At 43.3% G+C, this 27448-nt stretch overlaps 2 protein-coding genes across 2 annotated transcripts in view; one reads left to right on the top strand and one right to left on the bottom strand.

Moving 5' to 3' along the window:
- Window positions 1-1648, bottom strand: part of LOC142829706 (uncharacterized) — a 55586-nt gene extending 53938 nt beyond the window's left edge. The window contains exon 1 of the mRNA XM_075930985.1: window positions 1514-1648. The gene's annotated coding sequence lies outside the window, so the exon portion shown is untranslated. The remainder of the gene's footprint in view (window positions 1-1513) is intronic.
- Window positions 1561-27448, top strand: PANK2 (pantothenate kinase 2). The gene is given in 8 exon segments (XM_075930984.1): window positions 1561-1710; window positions 1713-2007; window positions 11386-11738; window positions 12775-13028; window positions 14513-14689; window positions 15932-16055; window positions 23315-23440; window positions 23929-27448. Coding segments are annotated over 8 exon segments (1530 nt in total). The 3' UTR covers window positions 23980-27448.

The following is a 27448-nucleotide window of genomic DNA, read 5'->3' as shown; positions in this document are numbered from 1 at the left end:
TAAATCCATGGTACGCCCACATCTCAAATACTGCATGCAGATGTGGTCACCTCATCTCAAAAAACATAGATTGTAGCTGGAAAAAGTTCAGAAAAGGGCAACATAAATGATTAGGGGTATGGATAGGGTTGCCAAGTGTCCGGTATTTTTGGCTTCTGTCTGGTAAAAAAAAATTCAGAGAATACCAGACACTTAAACTGTCCAGTATTTTCTGAATTTTTCCCCGGCCAGGAGGTGAAAATGCCGGGCACCTGGCAAGCCTACAAACACTCAGCACTGGGCTTCCCTCGAGCCCCCCCAACACCTCCAGCCCCCATGCTTACCTGGTTCCCCAAGGCTGCCAGCACAAAATGGCTGCTGGCCAAAAGACCTAGGGGAAGCAATGCTTTTTTAATGCTGTTTTATTTTATTTTATTTTTTTGGCTTAAGTCATCCTTGGAGTCTTTTTTGCTCAACAATTTTGGTCTCCTCCCCCCCCCCCCTTTTTTCCCCCTTCAACAGAATTTTTTCCTGGTGTTTTGTTTTGGGGAGTGCGGGGGTGTTTGGTATTTTTGTTTCAACCATCTAGCAACCCCAGATATGGAACGGCTGCCCTATGAGGATGGATTAATAAAACTTGGAGTTTTCATCTTGGAACAGAGCCAACTAAAGGGGGATGTGATAGAGATATATGCAGTCATGACTGGTGTGGAGAAAGTGAATAAAGAAAAGTTATTTACTTCGTCCCATAACACAAGAGCTAGGAGTCACCCAATGAAATTACTAGGTAGCAGGTTTAAAACAAAACAAAAGGAAATACTTCTTCACACACAATGCAGTCAACCTGTGGAACTCCTTGCCACAGGATGCGGTGCAGGCCAAGACTATAACAAGATTCAGAAAAAGAGCTATATAAGTTTATGGAGGTTAGGTCCATCAGTGGCTATTAGCCAGGATGGGCAGGGATGATGTCCCTAGCCTCCGTCTGTCAGAAGCTGGGAATGGGCAACAGGGGCTGGATCATTCAGTGATTCCCTCTGGGGCACCTAGCACTGGCCACTGTTGGCAGACAGGACACTGGGCTGGATGGGCCTTTGGTGTGACCCAGTGTGGCTGCTCTTATGTGAGGTGGGAGGAAGGGGGCAGGGACAGGGGGCTGGAGGTTGCCATGGTGAGCAAGGGGTAGCCGTGTGGGGGGGCATGGTGTTGGGTGTTGCCATGGCGACAGGGTGGCTCCTGGCACTATCAGGCTGGGGGGGTGGGGAAGAGAGTTCTTGGCTTGGTACCAAACAGGCCACTTTAGGCCTCTGCTATTTCCCCCCCACAGCTTGAGCCAGGGGGCGGGATGTGGCTTTCTCTTTGGCCTAGGTGGCTACTGTAGATGTCCATCATTTCCTTATTCCCGCCCTGATTGGTCAACCTTAGCAAGCCATTGGACAAAATGCCTGTCACTCTTCCTCCAAACTCAGGCTTGTGAAACAGACCCCAGTTACAGTCGTGCGTGAACTCTGGCCGCATTATTCGTTGAGTTCACCTGTCAATATCCGTGAAGGGCGCCAGCTCATTGGACAAAGGTGATCGATGCGCCGTTTTCCCGCCTCCTTTGCCAGACCCCGCGTCCATTGGTTAGCCCTCTTGTCGCTCTGCTCTCTGACGCAGCCGATTGGCCCAAACTCTCAGGGCTGTCCCACCCCTCCCAGGAAGGCGCAGGCTCGGGGCCACTTGGCGCAGGCGCACGGTGCGGGTGTTGGCTGCGGCGGTGGCGCGCGGCCGCTGCTGAGGAGAGCGGCCGGGCCGCGCTGCGGATGGAGCCGCTGCAGAATGGCGGCGGCTGCGTCGAGGCGGCGGCGGCGAGCGGCCCGGAGGAGAGGCGGCGGCGAGAGCCGCCCCCGCTGCTGCCTTCGTGGCGGCGGCGCAGCAGCGGCGGGGCGGGGGCGGAGGCTGACAGCGGGGCCGGGCCCCACCCCCGCGAGCGGGGCGGGTCCGTGTCCCGCCAGCGCCGCGACTCGCTCCGCAAGAGCCGCCCGCGTAAGTGGGGAGGGATGGGGCGGTGGGCGTGGCAGCGGGTGGGGGCGGGGCGAAGCGAGCTGGGCTAGAGCAGGTGAGGCGGGACAGGTGGGGGCGGAGCTAGGGCGGGGCGGGGCTGCAGGGGGCGGGGCTGAGGAGGGGCGCGTGGCAACGGGCGGGGGCGGGGCGAATGGGCTAGAGCAGGTGAGGCGAGACAGGTGGGGGCGGAGCTAGGGCGGGGCTGCAGGGGGCGGGGCTGAGGAGGGGCGCGTGGCAACGGGTGGGGGCGGGGCGAAGGGCTAGAGCAGGTGAGGCGAGACAGGTGGAGGCGGAGCTAGGGCGGGGCGTGGCTGCAGGGGGCGGGGCTGAGGAGGGGAGAGGTAGGCTAGAGCAGGAGAGGTTTGGGGCAAGTGGGAGGATGAAAGAGGGGGCCCCCCCCCCCCATGAGAAGCAGGTGGGATCAGCAAGGGGGTGGCACGAGGCAGAGCCGGATCCTGGATAGGGGATGAATGCAATACTTTAGGGACAGGACTATGTCCGGGCATGAGCCAGGGTGGTGATGGGAGAGAGCTGCTCGGAGCTGCTGAAAGGGGGCGTTTCCTGGGTTGGGGAAGATGCAGTTGAGATCAGAAAAGCAGCAGTTTTAAAATAGCATGAAGAAAGAGGGAGGCAGCAAAAGGAAAGAAGCCTTCCTCCTAGAACAGCCTGGGATTATCTGCTGTTCAGGTGGTACTAGCCCAGGGGGCTTGGCTCAGCAATATTAAAGCAAAAGTGAAATGTTCTTAATTGTTTGTACTGTAGTTAGTTAGCTTTTGTTTGGAAGGAAGCAATTCTACCTTAAGATAGTAAGGTCCATCAATGGCTATTATTCAGGATGGGTAGGAATGGTGTCCCTAGCCTCTGTTTTCCAAAGACTGGGACTAGGCAAGGAGTGGGATCACTTGATGGTTACCTGTTCTGTTCATGTCCTGTGGGAGGACCTAGAATTGACCATTGTTGGAAGACAGGATACTAGGCTAGATGGATCTTTGGTCTGACCCAATTTTCTATTTATATATTATTTTTAGTTTCTAAGGTGCTACAGGATCACAGTTGTTTGTTAGACTTTTTTGAAGTAACTTGAGTGTGAGGTCATATTATTTGTACAGTGCTTAAATGCAGCAAACAGATTAGCTGTAGTAGAGTGTAGTCTGTTTTTTTAATATGGGTGAAAAAAATGAGATGCCTACTAGCTGGAGATCAGTTTGGTGAACAAAAGTACTGAGGTAAAGCCCTTACTGTACCATTAAATAGTGAATTTCAACCATAGTTTAGAGTGGGGTACTCAAGTTTAGAAGCCCTGGGAGCTACAGTGATATTCACAGTACATACTGAAGGCTGCAACTTAAGTGTGGTTGCATATATGTGCAAATATATTTGCAAATAGCTTCTTTCACACTGATGGGCATGAATACAAAGATTAAGGCAAGACTACACAACACAAAGGCCCCATGTAAGTCAGTTCTGCTGATATTAATAAAATGCAATATTTACCAGATTTCCACCCATATGACAGCACTTTTAATGAGTAATGACAGTCCTGCATAGCAACAGAACATCATTATATTGACTTCTTATTGTGGAACATGTTCCCAGTGGAGGCCATGTTCAAAGGATCCCACCTGCGGGCCGTGGGCTGAGCCCCACCTAAATCCAAACCACATCTTGGGCTGCAAATTAACGTACCTCATGTTAAGTAGCTCTAGTTTAGACCATGCTTGTGGGCTCTATATTTTTGCAGTGAAGGTGCTCTCTAGCATCAGAAAATAAACTGCTTACTTCCTTCTATTAAGTCTATCTTTTTTTTAATATGAAACTTATTTTTTCATAATAGAAGGTAGGGATGTAAACTCCCATTTAATTGGTTAAATGTGATTAACCTATTAATTGATTAAAGGGGAGGTAGGTGGGCGGCCGCACACTTGGATTCACCCTGGAAAATGGCAGTCCTTGTTCCATGAGCCCCTCAGGACTGGAGCAAACACCTGCCCATGGTGGGTAGGGGGATGCCCCAGCCCCCAGTGGTTAACCCAAACGTATAACCTAGTAAGGGTGATGCTTACTGGTTAACCGTTCACTGCCCTTATAGAAAGCATCCAGTGGTTTGCATATTATTTATGCTATTTTCTAGGGAATATAATTCAATGCCAATTTCACCACAACATGAGCATCCTAGGGTTCTCCCACTCCACCCTCCTTCCTCACTTCAAGTTCAAATTCTGCAGAATTGCTGCAGCATCACAGTTGTATCAGGAAATGATTTTCAAAACTGAAACTGCATAATTAAGTAGAAGACATTAACAAATTGCGACATACATGATGAAAGAAATGATCCCTTATTAGGAATATATTGATACATACAGGAAAGTAATAGCCATAACAAACGTACCCATCACTATAATTATAGGTAAGGGAACTAATTTGCTCTTCATGATACATGAGTATTCACTTGGGTGGATATCTTTAATGGGGAATAGCAAGCAGCAAAAACCAAATTACAAGATGAGAGAGAAAGTAAATACAGAACATTTGTCTTAATGCCCCTAGGAGAAGTGAGAGTGGATTTTTTTTGTTCTTTTTTTGTAATTTGGTACTTTATTTGCTTCCTTAGTTTGAGGGGTGCTGAAAGAGTTAAAGATTGCATTTGCTGAGGAAAAACAGTCTTGTAGTGTTTGAAGGAATTGCAGATCTTGTGGTGGGGGGAATACTGAGTAGTATAAACCTATTATTCCTAATTATGATTTTAGAGAGTCCTTTTGTTGAGAAGGAATCTTTTTGAATGCTTTGCATGCTTAGTGTATAACTAGATCCATTTAGAAGATTTGAGTATTGAAGACCTTCAATTCTTTAATATCCCCACAATGGAAAAATAATACCTGACTTTCTTCACTTTTTAATCTAGTGTTGATAAATGTTAAAGCCCTCTGTTAAAGCACATTTCACATTCAAAGTAAACTTAAACTTAGAACAAAAATAAGGGTGCTTTTTATGTTTACAAAGTTAGTATCTGTACTAAGTATCTTTTTATAAAGAAGCATTGAAGATGTGGTTTTGTAATTGAACAAGTTTACTCTCTTAATGCAATGTCTCTAAGGACAAAGACACAAAACAAATGGTGATGCTTCCATTAGGAAATTGAAATTGAAAAGGCTTTGGAGGGCTACAAAACCAAGTTGAAGTGTCAGTTTCATTATATGCCTCACAGGAGAATTCCAGTGGAACAGAATCCAGTGAGATGACTGGGTCTAGAAATGTTGGGTTAACATTTCTGAAGGTTGAGGATTAAAACATGGGTATCTTTGTAAAACTTGGGAACTGTAGTGTGAGACACCAGGGAGGGATGTACTTAGGATGACAGATTGTCTGTATAGACTTATTTTCCAGATCATTGATGGGTTAAGAAATAAAGGAAACACATTCATGAGTACATCATTTCACAGATAGAATGTGTGTCTTATCTTCCATGTTCAGTGATGGCATTGGCAGGAATACAAAACTGGCACCCTCTTGTTTTAGGTTACAGGTAAATCTGAATGAGAGCCACTTAATGGGAAAACAGAAGATTAAATTGTGATTAAAATTAAGTGATTTTTAGTCACATTGTTAATAATAGAATACCAATTTCAATTGATTAAATATTTTTGATTGTTTTTCTACATTTTCAAATACATTTATTTCTGTTATAACACAGAATATAAAGTGTGTAAGCCTATATTAGCTTGAATTAGATATTTGCACTGTAAATGATAAAATAAATAGCAACCTCGTTATGATTTAGCCCTCCGGCCCAGCAGTCTTCCCATTCACTGCCTGGGTCCTCAGTGGCTGCTAGGGGAACACTGGGATTGTATTCTACTCCAATTCTAGTCATGGGAACCTCAGCTCAGCAATTCTGGGCTTCCTCTGTCTGCCTTCACTGCTCCTTCCTTGGATTTTCACACTGTCTGGCTTCCCTTCTTTCACTGAGTGTACTAGTGACTTTTTCCAGGGAGTGACTGCTGCCAGTCTTTAGTAGCACCTAAAAGATACTGGTAGACTATTTGTTGTTTAAGTTTTTACCAGCATCCTCAGTCTGTAGCCAGCTTCCTGGCTCCATAGGCCTTGCTTGTTTCTGCCTAGGTGAGCCTCTCTAATTAGTTGGCTGTAGCCAAAAGCACCCCTTTTTTTTGCAACCTAAGTAATTGATGGGGCTACATAGCCCAATAGCTGTCCTGCAGGGCTGCTATGGGGCTCTCACTCCATCATAAAAGTAATAATCACATGGTTTAAAATCGTTCAGTCCTCTGTGTCTTCTCCTCCAAATTCATACTTTGCGTTCTCAGACTTCACTTTCTGCAGTGATCTTTTCAGTGCTCTGGTTTCCCTGAGGATGTTATCTATAGGTAACATGCAGTTTTGATGAAAACAAATTTCCTTTGCAAAGTAATTTTTTTAACTGTTTAATTTTTGTAAAGCAATGTGAAAATCCAGAGTATCAACAACGGTGTATTGAAATAAGATACATATGCTGAGATTTTCTCTCTCTCTCTCTCTCTCTCTCTCTCTCTCTCTCTCTCTCTCTCTCTCTCTCTCTCTATATATATATATATATATATATATATATATATATATATATATAAAAAGACTGCCATAAGTTAACAAATTCTTTGCGTGAAATATCAGCCCACTTTAAGAGGACCCAATAAACTGTTCTGGAGCAGTCCATATAAAAGCAAGTATGATATATAATGTCTTTACTGTAATCAAATAAAATCTGATCTATTGTTCAGTTAGAGAAGCTACTAGAGTCCATCTGGAACCACAATGAAATGCATGTCTTTGAATGACCTATGTACTGCTTCCCTCAGATCTTGACATGACTTCTTCTCTTGTTCAGTATGACCCGTTTCTTGTATTTATGGCAGGTTTTGTTTGAACTGAATGCATCAGAAAAAAAGGATGATTATATTAGGAAATGTAATCAGATATTGGCCTCTTTGTAGCTGTTAAATATTTAGCTGTACATACATTGCACATGCTTGTGTCTTTTTGGAGGAGATGTAAACAAAAATAAAAAAAATATATTAATGGTTCTAGCAGCTCCTTTTAATAGGGTAATATATCTCTGTTTTTTAAACAAGAACAACAGCTAGTTCAAGGGCTATTTTCATTACAGGCAGTCCCCGTGCTCCGCAGCTTTGCTCCACGTCTCCCTGGTCTGCTGGAGACCAGCAGACCAGGGAGACGGGGAGCAAAGCCTCGGAGGACGCCGGCAGCGGGACAGCCGCGGCGCGTCTGGGCTGTCCCGCTGCCCGCGTGCTCCGCAGCTTTGCTCCGCGTCTCCCTGGTCTGCTGGAGACCAGCAGACCAGGGAGACGTGGAACAAAGCCTCGGAGGACCCGTGTGGCGGGACCGCGGTGCTTCTCGGTCCGCCACCTGCGTCTCCTTGGTCTGCTGGGGGGGGGGGGCGCTAGCTGCGCTCCCCTTCCCCCCCGCAGACCAGGCTTTTCTCCGGATGCCTGTGGTAGAGCAGCTGGGGCGCTGCCGGTTGGTCCCGTAGCGCTGCTCTAGGCGCTACTGGACCAACCCGGCAGCATCCCAGCTGCTCTGCCCCAGGCGTCCTGATTCAGCCGCTGCTGGTCAGTTTCAGCAGCGGCTGAATCAGGACGCCTGGGGCAGAGCAGCTGGGGGTGCTGCTGGGTTGGTCCAGTAGTGCCGAGGAGCGGCGCTACTGGAGCAACCCAGCAGCACCCCAGCTGCTCTGCCCCAGGCGTCCCCAAGTCAGCCGCTGCTGAAACTGACCAGCGCTGACTACAGGAAGCCCGAGGCACAGTTGCTCTGCCCCGGGCTTCCTGGAATCAGCTGCTGATCAGTTTCAGCAGCAGCTGACTTGGGGACGCTTGGGGTTCTTAAGTTGAATCTGTGGTCAGTTTCAGCAGCGGCTGAATCTGGATGCCAGTTCCGACTTACATACAGATTCAACTTAAGAACAAACCTACAGTCCCTATCTTGTACGTAACCCGGGGACTGCCTGTATTCCTCAAAACTGTTTTTTGTTACCTCTCTGTTTTTCTGTGCTTGGTGCAGCCTATGTGCACACCCCTCTTAACTGTTTGTGGAGCTGATAATGCAATTGTATATGCACTTCCTGGTCTATTTACAGCAGAGGCGGGCAATAACTTTTTGCCAGGGGCCACTTAAGAAATTTTTGAAGTGGTTCCGGGGCTGCACTGGAAGAGGCCTCAAAGCAGAAGGAATGGGCTGGTATACTTCCCTGCTTCCCCACCCACAGATCATGATTGGTCTGGGCGTGGGTAAGTGCCTTTGCCCCTCCCCGCCAGGTTCTCCCTAGGCGCCCATACCCCTGGCAATGGGAGGAGACTTCACGTGTTCCCCCTTCTTCCCCCAACCCAATCAAGGTTTGGGGGCAGGGGAGTGCACAAAGTCTCCTTCCACCCTATCAGGAGTGCATGGCTGAGCGCCTCATGCTCCTCGCAGGCTGGGAGCAGGGTGGAGGAAACTTCACATTCCTCCTGCCGTCAGGCCCTGATTGGCCAGGGCAGGGAGCAGCAGGGTCTCCATGGGCCAGATCAATCTGCTTGGTGGGCCGAATCTGGCCTGCAGAGACCCTTTTGCCCACCCATGACTTACAGGGTTGCCTAAACTGACAAGGGCATGCTTGTGCCCCTTCTCTGCTTCTCAGACTCTATTGTCTACCTTGCAATCAACATAGGGCTCTATTACTCTGTGCTATTTCATTGGAACATCCACTGCCCTAAGAAAGGTGATGAGGAAACTCTCCTTGATCTTCATTTCATCTGCAAAAGCAGACCTCAGAGTTCTGGTTACTTGTCATTCAGGTTTCTTTCCCTCTTTACCTCCTGTGAGTCAATCTTAACAAGGCATTTGTTTGGCTTTATTTAGAATGTTAATACCATTTTACTCTTTCCTTCTAGAAGAGATGTGTGTGATCTAATTTATTTTCAGTAACTTCATTAACTTTTTGGTTATTTCTAATGCAGCTGCTCACAAGCTGTAAAGCACAGGAACATATACTCTCTTTTCTTTAAGCCTTAATCCACAATATCCTTTAGTTGAGCATTTTTCAAAGGGGGGGGTAGTACCCTGGGTACTAGGAATGTTAGCAAACTTGTTTACATGCATGGAGGGCAGGTGGGAGCCTGTGCTTGCAAGGAGCACCAGTTCCCCCTATCCTCCTCTGCTGTCTCTGATACAGTGGGGGGTGATACAGAGGCAGCAGTGGGAGGAGCTAAGGGGGGAGCAGGTAGCTCCATGGGAGCCAGCACACACACACGAGTTAGCTTAAAAGCTGGTTCCCTGTGTGTACTGGCTCCTGCCTGCCCTCCTTGCCCCCAGCACAGCTGTCTGTCTATCAGAGGGGACAGTCCCTAGCAGCTGGGAGAGACTTGTTGCTTTTGTTCTCAACAGGGAGTTGCTGCTATGGGAAGTACCTTTCTCTCCCCAGCCAGGCAGCTCCATGCACAGAGCCCTGAGCCTCTGGCTGGGCGAGGCTGATTAAGCAGCTGCAGGGCTGTGTTGCTGCACATTTTAGAGGGAACCTTGGTTGTATAAGCCATAAATCCAAGTGTGTCTGTTCAGTACATGATTTTTAGTTTCTAGTGGTTACCAATTTAACCACTAGATTCAGTGGTTACAGTCTCCTCTTGCTGGTTTCCTTTGAAGATGAAGACTGAGAAGTCAGATGTAGAGAGCTTAGGGAAAAGTATTCACTCACAGGTTTTTCGCCTGGTCTATGGTAGAAAAATAAGTCTGTGTAACTGCAACACTTGGATATGAAAAATCCACACCCCAGGGTGGCATAGTTAAGCCAATCTAACCCCCTGTGCATACAGCGTGAGGTTGAAGGAAGAATTCTTCCATCAGCCTAGCTATCACTGCTTAGGGAGGTGGATTATCTATAGTCCTGTAACCCTTCCTGTCAGCATAGCTGGCATCTACACTGAAGTTCTGCAGTGATGCTGCTATAGCATTTCAAGTGTAGATAGGCCTCGTCTTTATCATTTTTCTGTGTGAGTTCATTTGACAGTGTTGTGATTATCTTGTTTCACCATGTAAATAGTAAGCATTTAATTCACTGAAGAGGCACACCATATGTTGTGATACAAAATCTGTAAACATGCCTATCTCTTATTCTGGTACTACTTTGAGATGGTGTGTCCTGTCCTGTTGGGGGCTTGCTTCTGGTGATGGGGAGGAGGTTGTCTGAATGCTGGAAGAAGGCGTTCAAGAAATATTTCTTTCGGGATATGGTCCCCATCAGATATCTTGGCTGGGGATTAGACTAGACAACCCTTTTGGTCCCTTCTGACACTGTAATTCTAAGTATGGGTTGTATTTGTTTAATGATCTGCATATGTTCCAGTGTGATGTGATTGGTGATGATTATGGGTCTGTGGATAGAGAGGTATTGTTTCCATATTGAAGTAGGCTTTTCCTGGGGTATTTGAGTGGCCTGTTCAATGATATAATCTACTTCTCCAGTGGAGTTTCCTTTTTTGGTGAAGGCATTTTTAATTGTGTTAAGGTGCGTATCCTAGGGGCATATCTGTGTTCCTGGCTATAGATAACAGATGTTTTGGGATGGTTACTAGCAGTGTTCCTGCTAAGATTTTCCAACCATGATCAGAGTGAATTTTGGCTTGTGCCCCAATATTGGGGTCATGTGCACTGGTTTGGATGTGTGCTGCTGTGACAACCAATTTATTACCCCCCCTCCACACACACACACTCTCACTCTCCCCCTCTTCCCCCCCCCCCCCCCCCGGCTGCTGGAGCAGAATCCCTCCTTCCCCTCCATGCAGTATGTCCCAGTTGCCGGAGCAGACCTTGCCCCCTGTTCCCCTGCCCAGGCGGCATCTTCCGTTCTCAACTGTTGGAGCACACACACACACCCCTGCCATGCAGTAGGTCCTGTTCCTGGCCCCAGCTGCCAGAACAGCCCCCGGCCTCCCTGCCACATGGTCGCCCCGGCCACTGGAGCAGGCCTTCCCCCTCCCCCGTGGTCCTAGCCCCCCACCCTAGCAGCTCCCTCACCACCCCGTCTTGGCTGGTCCCGCCTGCTGGAGCAGCTGCCTTTTGCACAGCTTGCCAGAGGAGGTGGGCGGGGGAAGAATTTTTTTGTGTGCAGCCATACACCTTATTGGCAACTATGGTTAATGGGTCTTTGAAGGTAGGTATGGTGATATGTGGGCATTTTATGGAATTTTTTGGAAATTCCATGGCATTAAATTGTTTATTAACAAATGACTTTACTGTACAATTTAACATCTTTATTCTGCAGAAAAGAAGACTATAATATTTATCCTTTTTTTTTTCTTTCCCCGCTCCCCCACATCTTAGTCTTTCCTTGGTTTGGCTTGGATATTGGAGGGACCTTGGTCAAACTTGTTTATTTTGAACCAAAAGACATCACTGCTGAAGAGGAGGAGGAGGAAGTGGAAAATCTTAAAAGTATCCGAAAATATCTGACGTTAAATGTAGCCTATGGATCTACAGGCATTCGGGATGTGCACCTGGAACTAAAGGACCTTACCCTGTGTGGACGTAAAGGCAATCTGCACTTTATACGCTTTCCTACTCATGACATGCCTGCTTTTATTCAAATGGGCAGCGAAAAAAACTTCTCAAGCCTCCACACTACCTTATGTGCCACGGGAGGTGGAGCATACAAATTTGAACAGGACTTTCGCACAGTATGCATCTTTGGCTTTTTTACTCTTAGGATATGGTAGCGAAATGTCATGTAACTTGTAAGATTGCAAGATAAAGGCTGAATGTAATTTCAATCTGAGTTAACTTCTGAAAAGTCTAGCATCCTAAATTGAGCTCAAGTTGAACGAGCTAGAAATAAGCCTGCACATCTGTAAATGCAGATATTTACTTACTATTTTAAGAGTGTGTAGTTTTGCTGTGAATTCAGAATTACTCATTTTAATTTCTATGAAATATGCCTTTACAAAACTTGAATAGTCATTAGACTTACACCAACTCTGCTACCTACCTTAACTTTATTTTTTCCATAGCTGTCTATTTATGAACATACTATTTGTTTCATACTTGCCGAGTTGATTAAGGTTCATTTATAACTTATATGGCTGTGATTTTCATTAAGATTCTATTGAGTGAATTGGTAAATTAACTGCAAGTGACTTGTTTGTCCAGATTAATCATAAGAATGGGTGTTTCAGATACAGATAATATAATTATAGCTTGAGCGTTAACTTTGTCAAGCTCAGGTTATATAATTATCAGACAACCAAAGATTGAGGGGTCCAGTGTAGGGTTCAGCAGTAGTGTCTGGATGAAAAGATTACCATGCTGTTCCCTCCTGCCTCTTGTGAGGAGCCAGCTTTTTTCTTTTTCCCTTGACCCCTTGCCTTTTCTAGCTTTTGTGAGGCACTCTGAGTCTGATCCAGACCCCAGTGAAGAACCTTTCCATTGATATTGGCTCAGGTCTTCTATTAGTTCCTACTCAGTGGGGTTAGGATGTGTATGAATCTTGTTATCACATTGCCAGGCACTACACCTCAATAGCACAGGGAGCATTCCACTCTGTACTGTACAGATGTGTGGGAGATTAGGACCTCTCTTATGATCTATACTTCACTCCTCCTGCTGCCATGCAGAGCAAGGAGGGGTACTGAATGTGGTGTTAGTGCATTTTTCTAGCCTTGAGTATAAAAACGGTAGATCACTTTGGCTGTTTCATAATTTTATTTCCTTTAACAGGTGGGTGATCTTCAACTTCGCAAACTAGATGAACTTGACTGCCTTATTAAAGGAGTTTTGTACATAGACTCAGTTGGATTCAATGGACGCTCAGAGTGCTACTACTTTGAAAACCCAACTGATTCTGAAAAATGTCAGAAGCTCCCATTCAACTTGGAGAATCCATATCCTCTCCTCTTGGTGAACATTGGCTCAGGGGTCAGCATCTTGACTGTGTATTCCAAAGACAATTATAAGCGGGTAACTGGGACCAGGTAAGATCTATAAATAACACGTTAGATTACCTGTAAGAGCATAGTCTTGGAGCTTGGAATTTACCCATGGTAAAAGAGACCTCATATTTTCAAAGACAAGTTGCTTTAAAAATGTTTCTTGTCTGATTAAAAACTCTGTTTTGCTATAATATTGTACCTCCTCATTCCCACCCCCAGCAAGCCAATGTCTTTTTTGTGCTCTGGATGGCATGTCACAATCTTCTCCATACCACACCCAGCCTCTTCAGAGAGGTCAGTTCATGACCTGTTCATCCTTCTGCTGCTGCAAGAAACTAATTTTTGTTTTCATCAGAGGACTGTAAATCATATTTTGGAAACATCCAGTCATCTTTGGAAATATCTTTTTTTTTTAATGTCATTGCTTTAATTCAGGTATTCAGGGTTTGTATTTTGACTCTTTAAATCTGTAGTACCCATTATGAATGATGGGATGGTGTTCAAAGTTATAATCAGGTCTGAGAGAATAGTACAACAACCTGTTGTCCAACATGGCCAAACAGATCTTGGACTTTAGGGACTTTCAAAGATTGAAATTCCGCATGGAGCTCAGGGCCAGCGGGGACTCCTTTTGTACATTTCAAAGCGGATGTGCCCATATGGAGCCCAGGGTCAATGGAGGACTCACTGTTGGCCCCAGGCTCCACGCGGCATTTCAGTCTTTGAAATGCACAAGAGCCCCTACCGGGTGGAACACCGCCGCTGCGCCCCTGCTGTTCCCATGGAGTTGGAGCTGGGGGGAACCGGCTTTTAAGCCAGCTCTCCCCAGTACCCCTCCTCTTCCCCCCTCCCCTTACGGCTTCTTTCTGATAGAGGCATCGGGGTGGGGGGTGAAGCGACTAGTTGACTATCCGATAAACTTTTGATTATCGGATAGTCGATTAGTCACGTACATCCCTACGAACACAGTTCCTGTTGTCCGTGGATCACTGTTCTGTGCCGATGGGAGTGGCGGGGAACAGCATCCCAATCCATGCCACTTCCTGCTGCTTTCATTGGCCAACAGAAGCTGCAATCACTGGTACCTGCAGCCGTACAGATAAATATAGTGGCTGTGGCCCACCAAGGGCTAACGCTGGCAAACTGTTGCCATTTTATTGCCCACTCGTCTTACGTTGTACATAGCTGTTTATTCAACACACTGTAGTGCATCTTGTAGGAGGAGAAAAACTACTTCTCATTTAATCAGTAACTCTAGGGAAGGAAGCTAAATCACGGGTTGACTTGTGGGCTGTGAAGTTATCTTAAGGAAGCAGATTTAAATGTTGGTTAGAAAGAGGACTTGCATTTAATTCCTCTTTTCTATATTTCCAGTGAAAAGAAAATTAAAGAATTCTTTGGCAAGCCAGCTAATTCTTGGTATTCAGAGGAGTTGAGTTACATAACTTAAAGAACAAAAAACAAGCCCTTTTTCTCCCTTTCTTCAAAATGAAAGATAGAAAATATTGCTTGTTTTGTTTTGTTAGTCTTGGAGGAGGAACATTTTTTGGTCTCTGCTGTCTTCTTACTGGTTGCTCCACCTTTGAAGAGGCTCTTGAAATGGCATCCCTTGGAGACAGCACGAAAGTGGATAAATTAGTGCGGGACATCTATGGAGGGGATTATGAGAGATTTGGACTGCCAGGCTGGGCTGTAGCATCCAGGTAAGGATATACATTGGGGTTTTTCAGGATGCATATTATGTGCTTGAATGAAAACCGGGGTCAGCAGGGGTGTATTTTTAGCACCTCTAGGTTGTTGGGAGTTTTTTGTGGGGGAAGTGTTGGTTTGTTTTTGTGGGTGTGTTTTTTTGTGTGGAACTGTCCCCATGCAGAGCAGACTCCCCATTGACATACTTATCATAGCATACCACAGTAGGCTCTCCTCTCTAGGGAACCCTATTTACAACTCACATTGGTGTGCTGCCTCTTATAACTCGCCCTCTGACTGCATAACTTTTGGCTATCCTGGAAAGGGTGTCACTAAAAGTCCAACAAACAATAGGCCCCTGGCTTCAAGTTGTGACTCAGTAGTCCTTCCACTCCTGGTCACTAGGGTCTCTGTACTGCTTTTTCTGGGGACCAGAAGGGGGAAATCCAGGTCTTTCATCTTCTCTGGATTCCATTCAAGGACCCTGCATTAAGCAGGCAAAGTCTGTTTTCTGCTTCCTCCTGGGACTACTACTTACCTTGGTCACCTGCAGGTCTCCTCCCAGGTCAGTTCCTGAGCTCCCTGTTTACCTGTGTTTCTTGCAAGTTTCCTTGGGTCTTGGACTTCACCTTTCCTTCAGGGTGATGGCTCCTGGAATTCTCCAACAAATCCCAAATGAAAGGACAAACTGAAGCCACTTCTGCTCTTCCCTTACTTGAATTTTAGTCTTTCCCAGGTCTGTCCCAATAATCTGCTCCTCAGCTGAACACTAATGCTCGAGGGCTGCCTCATGGAGTTTTGTCTATATTTTGAAACTCACTGCAGGAGGTAACTGTTCTCCTGTGGCTTTTCCTGATTCTCTTATTTCACTTCATTCAGACTATTCTCCCCAGCTCCTCTGTTCTGTGTATCTTTCTAGCTTAGCTTTCTCTGTCCTTTTAAGGAAACCTGACTTATTTCCAGTGGACCTGCTAATTGACCTACTTAACCTTGAACAGGTCTCGGGTTCTTGTTAACCCTCTCACTACCAGTGGGCTGTAAACCCTGTCACAGTAACGTAAGTGTACTTTTGACAAACATTAATTGCAATTCATTCTTACTGGATTTTAGTAATCGAGGCTGTAACTACATGGTTCGCTTTTACATACTTCCATTAAAAGTGGTATTATGCATTCACTCTGGAATTGTGGCACTTGCATTCTGATACTGCATAATTTCCAGTAAGTGGACACTTAACTCTAGAATTTTCTGCACAGCTTTGGGAATATGGTGAGCAAGGAGAAGAGAGAGTCTGTGAGTAAAGAGGACCTGGCAAGAGCAACTTTAATAACCATCACCAATAACATTGGCTCCATAGCACGGATGTGTGCACTTAATGAGGTATTGAAAAATCTGAGAAATAGCACATAACCTCTTTTGATCTCAGACACAGTTTTCAATTAGCAATTACTGCAAACTGGTAGCATATATGAATATCTGGTTTTCCTCTCTGTAGAAGCAACTACATGCATACCTGTATTTACTTAACTACATGCATTGCTTAATTTTAATTTTACTTTTTTAAGTAAAGTTAGTTGTCATGGAATAAAAGGGAAGGTCCTCTCATGGATTGATAACTGGCTAAAAGATAGGAAGCAAAGGGTAAGAATACATAGTTTTCAAAATGGAGAGTTGTCCCCCTGGGGTCTGTACTGGGACCAGTCCTATTCAAGATAATCATAAAAGATCTGGAAAAAAGGGGAAACAGTGAGGGGCAACATTTGCAGATGATACTAAACTGCTTAAGATAGTTAAGAACAAAGAAGACTGAAGAGCTTCAAAAGGATCTCTCAAAATGAGGTGATTGGCGACAAATGAATTTTAATGTTGGTAAATGCCTCTGTATAAACCCATGGTATGCCCACATTTTGAATACTGCGTACAGATGTGTTCGCCTCCTCTCAAAGATATATTGGCATTGGAAAAGGTTCAGAAAAGGGCAACAAAAATGATTAGGGGTTTGGATTGGTTCCCATATGAAGAGAGATTAAAAAGACTGGGACTTTTCATTTTAGGAAAGAGGAGACTAAAGAGGACTATGATAGCAGTCTATAAAATCATGACTGGTGTGGAAAAAATGAATAAGGAAAAGTTATTTACTTGTTCCCATAACATAATAACTAGGGGTCACCAACTGAAATTAATAGGTAGCAGGTTTAAAACAAACAAAAGGAAGCTTTTAGTAATGCAGTTCTAAGTCAACCTGTGGAACTCCTTGCCAGAGGAGGTTGTGAAGACCAGGACTCTAACAGAGTTCAAAAAAGAACTAGATACATTCATGGAGGTACAGTCCATCAATACTTATTAGCCAAAATGGGTAGGAATGGTGTCCCTAGCCTGTTTGTCAGGGCCTGGAAATGAATGACAGGAGAGGGATCACTTGATTACTTGTTTCTGTTCACTCCCTTGGGGCATCTGGTGTTGGCCACTGTCAGACAGAATAATGGGCTAGATAGACCGCTGGTCTGAGCCAGTATGGCCTTTCTTATGTTTGGATGCTCTAGTTTAAATTGTAACCCTAGATTTCCCTTTCCCACCTGCCCTAATGATCTAGTCAAATAGCAGCTCTATAGTCAAAGCATTGTAAAAGAAGAAAAAATGTTTTGTCATTTATTGGTCCAGTCAATTTCCTTTACTATTCATGAAGTAAATTGCTTTTCTGGGAGAGTTGGGGGAATTGTGGAATTGCAGGTAAAAAGTGGTGAAACAGGATATTGCTTTTCTTGGGCACAAAATTATTGCATCTTGTTACTGGTAGGCATCCAAACTAAGTGCATTAGTGAAAAGAGAACTATACCTGCTGAAAGAGAATCTTCTGGATGTTATTTTGTTCTTATTACTCTTGCATTTTTAAGCTACCACTGTGCTCCTGGGCCTTTCTGAGGTTGTCTCTCTGAGCTCTTTGCTTTCAGCTTCTTTACAGTGCTGCCTTGTTGCATTCAGATCAAGCAGCATTGTACAGGGCTATGAAAGAATTGAGACCTGTTCTTCACTTCATTTTGGGGCTGCTTGTACAGGATTGAGTCCATCAGGTTGAAGTGTATTTGTACCTTTCATAATCCTTGTCAGTATTAAGTTACTATTCTGCACTACTATAGTACAAATGCAATAAATACACAATGTACTATCCAAAAGGTTAGGGGAAAAACAGTCCTGCCCATGGTATTTTTCATTCCCCTCCAGCCCTTTCTGCTTGATTTCTCTATTAATAGACTGTTGAGTGCAAACAAGGCATCCTCCAGTATAGGAGGACGTGGTGAACTTGTTAGTATGGAGAACACCATGGAAAAGGTCACATTCTGTGGTGTAATCCAGACCAGTGAGGAGTTGTCACTACTTTCCTTTCTAATTTGGGTGCCTCTTTTGTTGCAGCTTCCAACATTGACCACTCACAAACAGCTTAACAGCAAGCTTTACACTCTTTGAGTGTGTCTGTACAGCTACAACTCCTGTCCAGCAGCTCTGACCCAGCAGCCTGTCAGCAACACACCAGCCACAGTTTGACTTCCAGCAGCCTTAATTACTGCTTGCGGGGTTGACCCCAACATGCTCCTGGTCCTAAATTTTTCCCAAAAGCATTTTTCTGCCTTATCCCGCCCTCTCCAGGACAGTTCAGATCTAATCATTTCATTGTCTCTGTAAGGGGTCACTCTCCAACAGCCTAATATCAGTAGAATTATAAGATACCTCTTAACACTTCATTATATTTGATTAAAAAAAAGTTTATTTAACTAGATTTTAAATGAGTTCAAGTGTGAGATCTTAGTCAGAAATTATTGAGAGAAATAAAGATAAAATGCTTTCTACTAACTATACCTTAGCAAACTAGACTTGGTTCAAGGTAAAAACCCTTACCAAATGTTCCCAACAGGGTGGACCAACTTCAGGTCAGAATCCTTTGCGAAGTCTGGCTCTTTGTCTTAGGCAAAAGAGCTAGGGAGAGAGAGGATAGAAACCATGGGGTGATCTTAGACCAGTCATCCCCTGGAAATGCATTTTCCTAAGGCTAATTCTAGATAAAGTTCTTTGCAGTATGAGGATAGAGTGTTGTAATGAAAAACGTTCCATGTTGTTTGTTAAAATGAAGCAAGGTCTGTTTCTGCCCCCCTGTGGTCAATGAATGGCCACCTGACTGGTGATTGCCAGTCAGTTTTGTCGACACTTGGCTAGAAGCTTCAGCTAGTTCTTAGTCTTTGATAAACAGGTTTACCCTCTCCCCATACTTGTCTGGTAAACATATTTCAGTCGTATGTTCATAACTTTACATATAACATTGCTATACATATCACCATTCTTTTACTATCCAGTAAGTTGTTAGTTTTCAAATGATACAAGGCACATTTTGTACAACAATTATTACAGTGGTATGTAGTCTGTGACTTCATACATGCATTTGGTAACAGAAGAATGCATGGAAGAACAGGTTTGGAGAACCAGAGAAATACTCCTTAGTCATGATGCTTCAGTCATGTTGGAAACTTGCAATGCTATATTGAAGCGGCAGAATTCCCTAGCCAGGAGACATTTTGTTTCAAGATTATAGTTATTACAGTGTGAATGGAGGTTGTTAAAACCCTCCATTTAAAATCCATTTAATTTCAAAAAGGGGAATTACACAAAAATGAGGAGGTTAGTTAAACAGAAATTAAAAGGCACAGTGACTAAAGCCAAATCCCTGAAAGCTGCTTGGAAACTTTTTAAAGACACCATAATAGAGGCCCAACTTAAATGTATACCCCAAATTAAAAAACTTAGCAAGAGACCTAAAAAAGAGTCACCATGGCTTAACCACCATATAAAAGAAGCAGTGAGGGACAAAAAGGTATCTTTTAAGAAGTGGAAGTCCAATCCTAGTGAGATAAATAGAAAGGAACATAAGCACTGTCAAATCAAGTGTAAAAATGTAATAAGAAAAGCAAAAAAAGATTTTGAGGAACAGCTAGCCAGAAACTCAAAGAAATAACAAAATGTTTTTAAGTACATTAGAAGCAGGAAGCCTGCTAAAAAAACCTGTGGGTCCCCTAGGTGATCGAGCTATAAAAGGAGCAATCAAGGACGATAAAGCCACTGCGGAGAAACTAAATGATTTCTTTGCCTCAGTGTTCACGGCTGAGGATGTTGGGGAGATTCCCAAATCTGCACCATCCTTTGTGTGTGATGATTCTGAGGAACTGTCCCGGATTGAAGTGTCATTAGAGGAGGTTTTGGAACAAATAGAAAAACTTAATATTAACAAATCTCCAGGGCCGGATGGCATTCATCCAAGGGGGTTCTAAAAGAACTCAAATGGAAAATTGCTGAACTATTATCTGTGGTTTGTAACCTATCCCTTAAATCGGCTTTCGTACCTAATGACTGGAAGGTAGCCAACGTGACACCAATATTTTAAAAGGGCTCTAGAGGTGATCCTGGCAATTACAGACCGGAAAGTCTAACTTCAGTACTGGGCAAATTAGTTGAAACAATAGTAAAGAATAGAATTGTGAGGCATGTAGAAGAACATAATTTGTTGGACAAAAGTCAACATGGTTTCTGTAAAGGGAAATCCTGTCTTACTAATCTATTAGAGTTCTTTGAAGGGGTTAACAAACATGCAGACAAGGGGGATCCAGTAGATATAGTATACTTAGATTTTCAGAAAGCCTTTGATAAGGTCCCTCACCAAAGGCTCTTGTGTAAATTACATGGCCATGGGATAAGAGGGAAGGTCCTTTCTTGGGTTGAGAACTGGTTAAAAGACAAGAAACAAAGGGTAGGAATAAATGGTAAATTTTCAGAATGGAGAGGGGTAACTAGTGGTGTTTCCCAAGGTTCAGTCCTAATACTAATCCTATTCAACTTATTCATAAATGATCTGGAGAAAGGGGTAAGCAGTGACGTAGTAAAGTTTGCAGATGATACCAAACTGTTTAGGATAGTCAAGACAGAAGCAGACTGTGAGGGACTCCAAGAAGATTTCACTAAACTGAGTGGCTGGGCAACAAAATGGCAAATGAAATTTCATGTGGATAAGTGTAAAGTAATGCACATCAGGAAAAATAACCCCAACTATACGTACAGTATGATGGGGGCTAATTTGACTACGACAAATCAGGAAAGAGATCTTGGAGTTATCGTGGACAGTTCTCTGAAAACTTCCACACAGTGTGCAGCTGCAGTCAAAAAGGCAAATAGGATGCTAGGAATTATTAAGAAAGGGATAGAAAATAAGACCCAGAATATCTTACTGCCCCTGTATAAAACTATGGTACTCCCACATCTTGAATACTGTGTACAGATGTGGTCTCCTCATCTCAAAGATATTTTGGCCTTGGAAAGGGTTCAGAAAAGGGCAACTAAAATGATTAGGGGTTTGGAACGGGTCCCATATGAGGAGAGGTTAAAGCAAGTGGGACTTTTCAGTTTAGAAAAGAGGAGACTGAGGGGAGATTTGATAGAGGTATATAAAATCATGAATGGTGTGGAGAGGGCAAATAAAGAAAAGTTATTTATTAGTTCCCATAATAGAAGAACTAGAGGACACCAAATGAAATTAATGGGTAGCAGGTTTAAAACTAATAAAAGAAAGTTCTTCTTCACACAGCGTGTAGTCAACCTGTGGAACTCCTTGCCAGAGGAGGCTGTGAAGGCTAGGACTATAACAGTTTAAAGAGAAGCTAGATAATTTCATAGAAGTTAGGTCCATAAAAGGCTATGAGCCAGGAGATAAAATGGTGTCCCTGGCCTCTGTCTGTCAGAGGCTGGAGAGGGGTGGCAGGAGACAAATTGCTTGATCATTGTCTTCGGTCCACCCTCTCTGGGGCACCTGGTGCTGGCCACTGTCAGCAGACAGGATATTGGGCTAAATGGACCTTTGGTCTGACCCAGTACGGCCATTCTTATGTTAACCCAAAATACCATTCTGGAGAATCACTGAAAATGTATCCACTTCGCTGCATGAGGTCACTTTAACATTCGGATTGTTCTGATTCATGATTTCTTGATCTTCAGGCTGATAGTGTGTGTGAAGGAAGTGTGTTCAGCACTTTTAATTTGTGGACCAAAGGGGGGAATGTGGGAGGAGTACCACCCTCACTGTTCAACTGCAACCCTCTAAGCTGGTTTGAAGAACTTGGAACTGTTGTTACAGAAAGGGTTCCTTCAGTCTCCTTAGCCATAACAGTTATGGTTGCAACTCTGCGTCCAGAGTAGGGGATAGATCACTTGATGATTATCTGTTCTGTTCATTCCCTCTGGGGCATTGGCCACTATCGGAAGATAGGATATTGGGCTAGATGGACCAGTGGTCTGACCCAGTTTGGTCAACCTTATGAACTGAGGCAGGAGTGCAGAGGGTTTTGGTTGTGACCCAAGGCAGGGAAAGGCTGGGGTGCCAGGTACAGGTTCTGGCAAAGAAGGCACTTGCCATAGTAGGCAGCTCCCAGTTAGCTGCCCAGTGGGGACCCTAAGGCACCCTCCCCTGCGTTCCACCGCCCCGCATACCACTCAGAGTGGCCAGCTTCTTAGGCCATGTGCATCTCTGTGCCACATGTCCCTTCGAGGGAGGGAAAGGCTTTGTCCATGCCCTTGCAACTCTCATTGGCCAGAAACCAGCCAATTGGAGCTACAGGGATTGTGCTAGGGGTGGGGGCAGTGCACAGAGATACCCCCTCCCCCCAAAGGGCATGCAAGGGGACCCAGCAGCTGGTCACTTTGAGCAGCATGTGGGGTCACAGCAGGCAAGAACCCTGCCTGAAGGTCCAGCTGGGTGGTGGGACGTTGGTGGACCAGAATTGTGTGGCAGGCCAGATTGGGAAGGTTTGACATGCCAGATTGTGCCCACTCCGGTCTAGAGAGTGAGTGAAAAGGGTTCTGGAGAAGGCCCTATCCCAAAGTAACCTGGATGCTGCTCTTTTAACATAAATTGTATCAATTCCCCTTTTATTTGGATGTATTTTTGAGATCCTTTGTGACACTATCTATCACCCAATGGATATATCACTATGACACGCTCTGGTCCTTCTCTCCCTTCAGTGCATCCTCTGTCCCTTCATTCCAGTATCTTGAACACCTCAAAGTGCCTCTTGATTTTTATCCCACTCTATCCCCTCTTGCTCCATTGCACTTCTGCAAAACCCCACTCGTCTTGGTGCTTCATTCTTTGTCACTTGCAGTTCTGTTCTGTTGCATTTGATTGGAGGTTTCCTAATGAGAATCTAAATACAGTAATACGTCATGACTCATGAATCCCTTCTCAGCCACACTTGCCCTCCTCCTCCCTCCACCATTCAAACAGCTTTCTTCCATCTAACCATTCTTTTCCATATCTGCTCTTTCCCTTGGTGTGAACAAAGGAATAACTATGAAGAACAGATATTTGGAGTGCTGTGAAATTCAGTAACTGGGCTTCCTCTGTTTAACAAATGCTGGCAATTGTAATTTGTCTTTTTAGCTGACATTTACTGCTCTGTCAGAAGCTATATTTGGATGTTTCCTCACAATTAAATGCAACAAGTGTAATATATGAATTCTCCTTTACTGGGGACACCCTTTTTGGTGTGATAACCTTTCAAATGAACCCCATTTCATCTTTATGTATTTTTTTTTTTTTATGTTTGCAGAACATTAATCGGGTGGTTTTTGTTGGCAATTTCTTGCGGATCAATACAATCTCAATGAAGCTTCTAGCATATGCTTTGGATTATTGGTCTAAGGGACAGTTGAAAGCACTTTTCTTGGAACATGAGGTGAAGTTATTTTAAATCCATTTTACTCTGTCAAAACTTAAGACATTTTTATTTAAAATTATCTGATCATAATATACCAATGTTGAATTTCTTGATATTGGCAGTATATGTTTTGCAGCCAGTTCTGTGCATTTGTTAGCATAGCCACAATTATTGCAGAACTTCCAATTCTAGGATGCTAACAATATAACACTTTTTTTGTTTCAGAAGTTAAAAATGTCCCTTTGTTAAGTTTGTAATGCTTTCCCTCTTCTACTTCTGAAATTTATTTACCTGCATCTCTAACATTGTAATTTAAAAAAAAAAAAAAAAGTGTTTCCCTGTATAAACAATACAACTAAGAGGAGTTGATAACTTTACATACAGATTTCTTTCATAACCAGTATTTTTAAACAGTATTAATATTTTAAGTATTCCTGCCCAGTGTTTGTCAAACACATTTAAACCTTGAATCTGTTTAATAGAAGCTCTTACTTTTTGCTTCATAGGGCTATTTTGGAGCTGTTGGTGCTTTCCTGGAGCTTTTGAGTTCGCCTTGAGTCGTTACAGATCCTGCACATTGGACCTAAGTTGCAGCAGCTTCTACCCTATTGGAGCTCCCGCATTTGTTAACAGATGCTTTTTTTTAAAAAAAAAAAAAAAAGCTTAAGTGACTATGACAGTAATTGTATATGACCTAATCATCGTGGAAGAGGAAAGGACACATGATTTTTTGTATACAGATAAAATTAATCCTGCATCTTAATGTAGGATTACTTAATAATAGGAAATACATCTCTATATTCTGAGCATTGTTTTTATATAATCTGCTACACATGTTGAGGTAATGTGGAAAGGTGCTAGATGGAGATAATTTAATGTGGGACATTATTCTGTTCTCAAAAGACTTCTTATGTAAAATGCCTAGTGTCTACGTTAACTATTTTTTTTCATTTGCAATGTTTTATATGTATGGGATTGAAGGACTTTTAAGTCTTTGTGGTAATATTAAATAGTGCATTGTTTATAAATGAAAAGTATCAAAACAGAACCCAGAAATGTAAAAACTAACATTTTCCCCAAAGTCCTTATTTTTTATCCTCTTCTGAACATTATAGTACGAGGTTTTCATAGGCCTCTATAATCACTAATAGTTTATTTTCTGGCAAGACAGCAGTCCCAGTGCATATACACACAGGCACTGTTAGAAAAGCAAGAGGTAAGGACTCAATTTTTTGGGGGCTTGCTTTCTGTAAAACTGTGTAGCAACTTCTTACCACCTGTACCTTGGTGATCCCTGGTAACCCAACCAAAAAATCTTCTGGATATGGGGGTCAGACCCTTATAATACAGTCATAGTAAATGCAGCAGGTATCTCACTTGAAATCCACAAAAAGTAAATATAAGAATATTGATAACTAGTGTGTGGGGTGTTTTTTAATAATTGTATGTAACTGTACCAAAAATGATAATATTCTATTCCTGATGTACTCAGGCTATTCAGTAAATACTCCATAGATTTTAGTTGTTAGCATGTTACTGAATATAATCCAGATTCAGGAGGAAATTTAATCTTTCCACATCAACATTATACTCTGTTATCTTGAATTGTGCATTCCTGTAGAATCCAAGCACTTCATTGCCACAGTTTCAGATTCTCGAAGACATTGACCTTTCAGGGTATTAAACTAGCAGATGTTGTGTGAGAGAACATTCCTTCCATGCACAATAGATTAAGCAACATTGGCAATAAGCTACCATTAAAAGAGCTGTGTTTGAAACAAGCTTGTAGCTCATAAGCCAGCCTTTGGTCTGGAGTAATTCTAAGTTTCCAGGATTCCCTGCATCCTTGGAGCTCTAGTCTTGAGCTGCTTATTCTAAACAAAATGTCCACTGGGAACATGTAAATGTTCTCCCTCGTCCATCGATGACCGTGGCTAGTGATTTCAGCATAACTTCACTGCAGGGTGCTGGAAGTAGTTGCTTCCTGAAAAGCAACTGTATTTTACCCTGATGTTAACTACTGTTTGTGCTGCAGAGTGTTCTGAAACATAGTACTATGGCTTTTCTGCTGAATAGCTCAACTAGATGTAGAAACCTGATTCACAGTAGCAAAGAGTGAATACAGGGATTCTCAGCTACTTTAAATTGTCATAGCTTCACTTGATTTTTGTTTACACTAAATGGGGAATCTGGGCCAGAGCCTTTAAATAACTTGTCCCTTTTAGGATTTTGTAGATTAATGCATTGGCCTCTTCATATGTGGGTTCATATGTGCGCTTGGTCTCAAATGAAAGCTCTTTGGTCTTATACAGGCCCCTGTGGATATTTTTTGACCACAGCATTAAAAAAGCCACACCAGTCAGATAACTTGACACGATAAGCACTTCTAAGATGAAATAATTCAGAATTAAAGAGCAGTAACAGAGCTGTGGGATTGGTGAGAGTTGTCTTGGAGCTTGAGCCTGCAATCTGCAGATACCTGCTTCAAGGTTCTGTGTGCCCCTTTGTCTCCTGCTGCGATCTATGAGAGTTGAGTGCTCACAGGAGATGCTCGTCACTTTGAAGGGTTGATCCCACAGTATGTCCTGAGAGCCTGGGATGAGAACTAAACGGGAATTGAAAATGCCTGGGTTTCCTCACAAAATCAGATAATTTGTTTTGTACTGCTAAATTGGAGCATTACATGCCACCAAGTTTCCTGTAAAGTAGTTTTAGAACTTATATTCAGGAAACTCAGTCTCTAGCTGCAGACAAAAAATGATGATTGAACATTGGAAGAGAATCTGGAACCTCTAAAATTGTTCAACTATATTGGTACATAAAGCCTGTACCATTCAAGACATTTAGCTGCCAGTTCACCACTGTATACTAGAGTCGCCTTTTCTGAAAAGGCAGTCTTCCCAGATAAATGGAAAAGCAGGTATCTATAACAACTTAGAAAAATTGTATTAGCTTTTAATGTGTAATATTGCTAACTTAGATCATGCAGTGAACTGCGCTCAAAATTTGAATTAAGTTACTTGTGGAGGTACGTGCTTGATGAGACACTATTTCATGCCTAGGATCTTGGATCATATCCCACTAAAGATAATATAATACATTGTTTTAGAAATAGTAGTCAGACTTCCTGACATACCTGATTCTAGATGTAATGGAATTTAGATTGTAAGCTCTTTTGGGGCAAGGACTTTTTCTATGTCATGTTCTGTAAAATGCTTGGTAGATTTAGACAACTTCTGCACCTTCCTTGGTCACACAGCCACAACTGGAATGTCAGGTCTTGCTTCAGCTTTGGTCTGGATGGAATCCAGATTGAGTTCTTACTGCCTTTATCTGTTAAATTGAAGTTTCCCCTGTGCAGGGGGCCCACATATAAAACCCTTTGTATTACTGATCCCTTATTTTGAGGTATAAGATGCAGTGAGCTATGGTGGGTCCTCTGTGCCATAACTTAAAGTGAGACTTAAATGGTGCAAAGGGGCTTCATTTGAATTAATATGCTTAGTGTGTTAGCAGCAGAAACAAAGGACCTACACTGACTGGATCTCCAAGAGATCAATGTGCATACATGTTGGTTACAGGAAAGTGGCTTATCTTTCTGTAGCAATTACTTGGAGCATGGTCATGAGTTAAAAGGTGATAAAAGAGGCTGTGACAATGCTTTCATATGGTCTTATATGCAAATGGAACCTGTGGAGGGGAGAGAAATGTACATGAATTCTGCAGAAGCTAGTCTGGCCTAAAACCAGGCTAAGTGCCATGTTGCAGCTGTGCACAAGCCAAATCTTGGAACTGAAACTGGAGTAAATAAGCCATCTAGTGTCTTGGAATTTCCTCTTTCTCCCTATTCACTCTATGTGTACATGTAAGGTATAGTTTGGGGTATTTTTTGGTAGGTTGCCTTTTTTTAATAGAGCCTGAAGTTGTGAATTGTCATGTCTTTGCTTAACCATTGAACTATGTTTTATTATTTGGTAAAACCGTTTTTAATGTTTTCTTTGGATAAAATATTACATTTTTTTAATA

The sequence above is a fragment of the Pelodiscus sinensis genome, chromosome 5, assembly GCF_049634645.1.
Source record: "Pelodiscus sinensis isolate JC-2024 chromosome 5, ASM4963464v1, whole genome shotgun sequence".
Classification (NCBI taxonomy): domain Eukaryota; kingdom Metazoa; phylum Chordata; order Testudines; family Trionychidae; genus Pelodiscus; species Pelodiscus sinensis.
The sequence above is the reverse complement of the archived record's forward strand: the minus strand, read 5'-3'. Positions and strand labels throughout refer to the sequence as shown.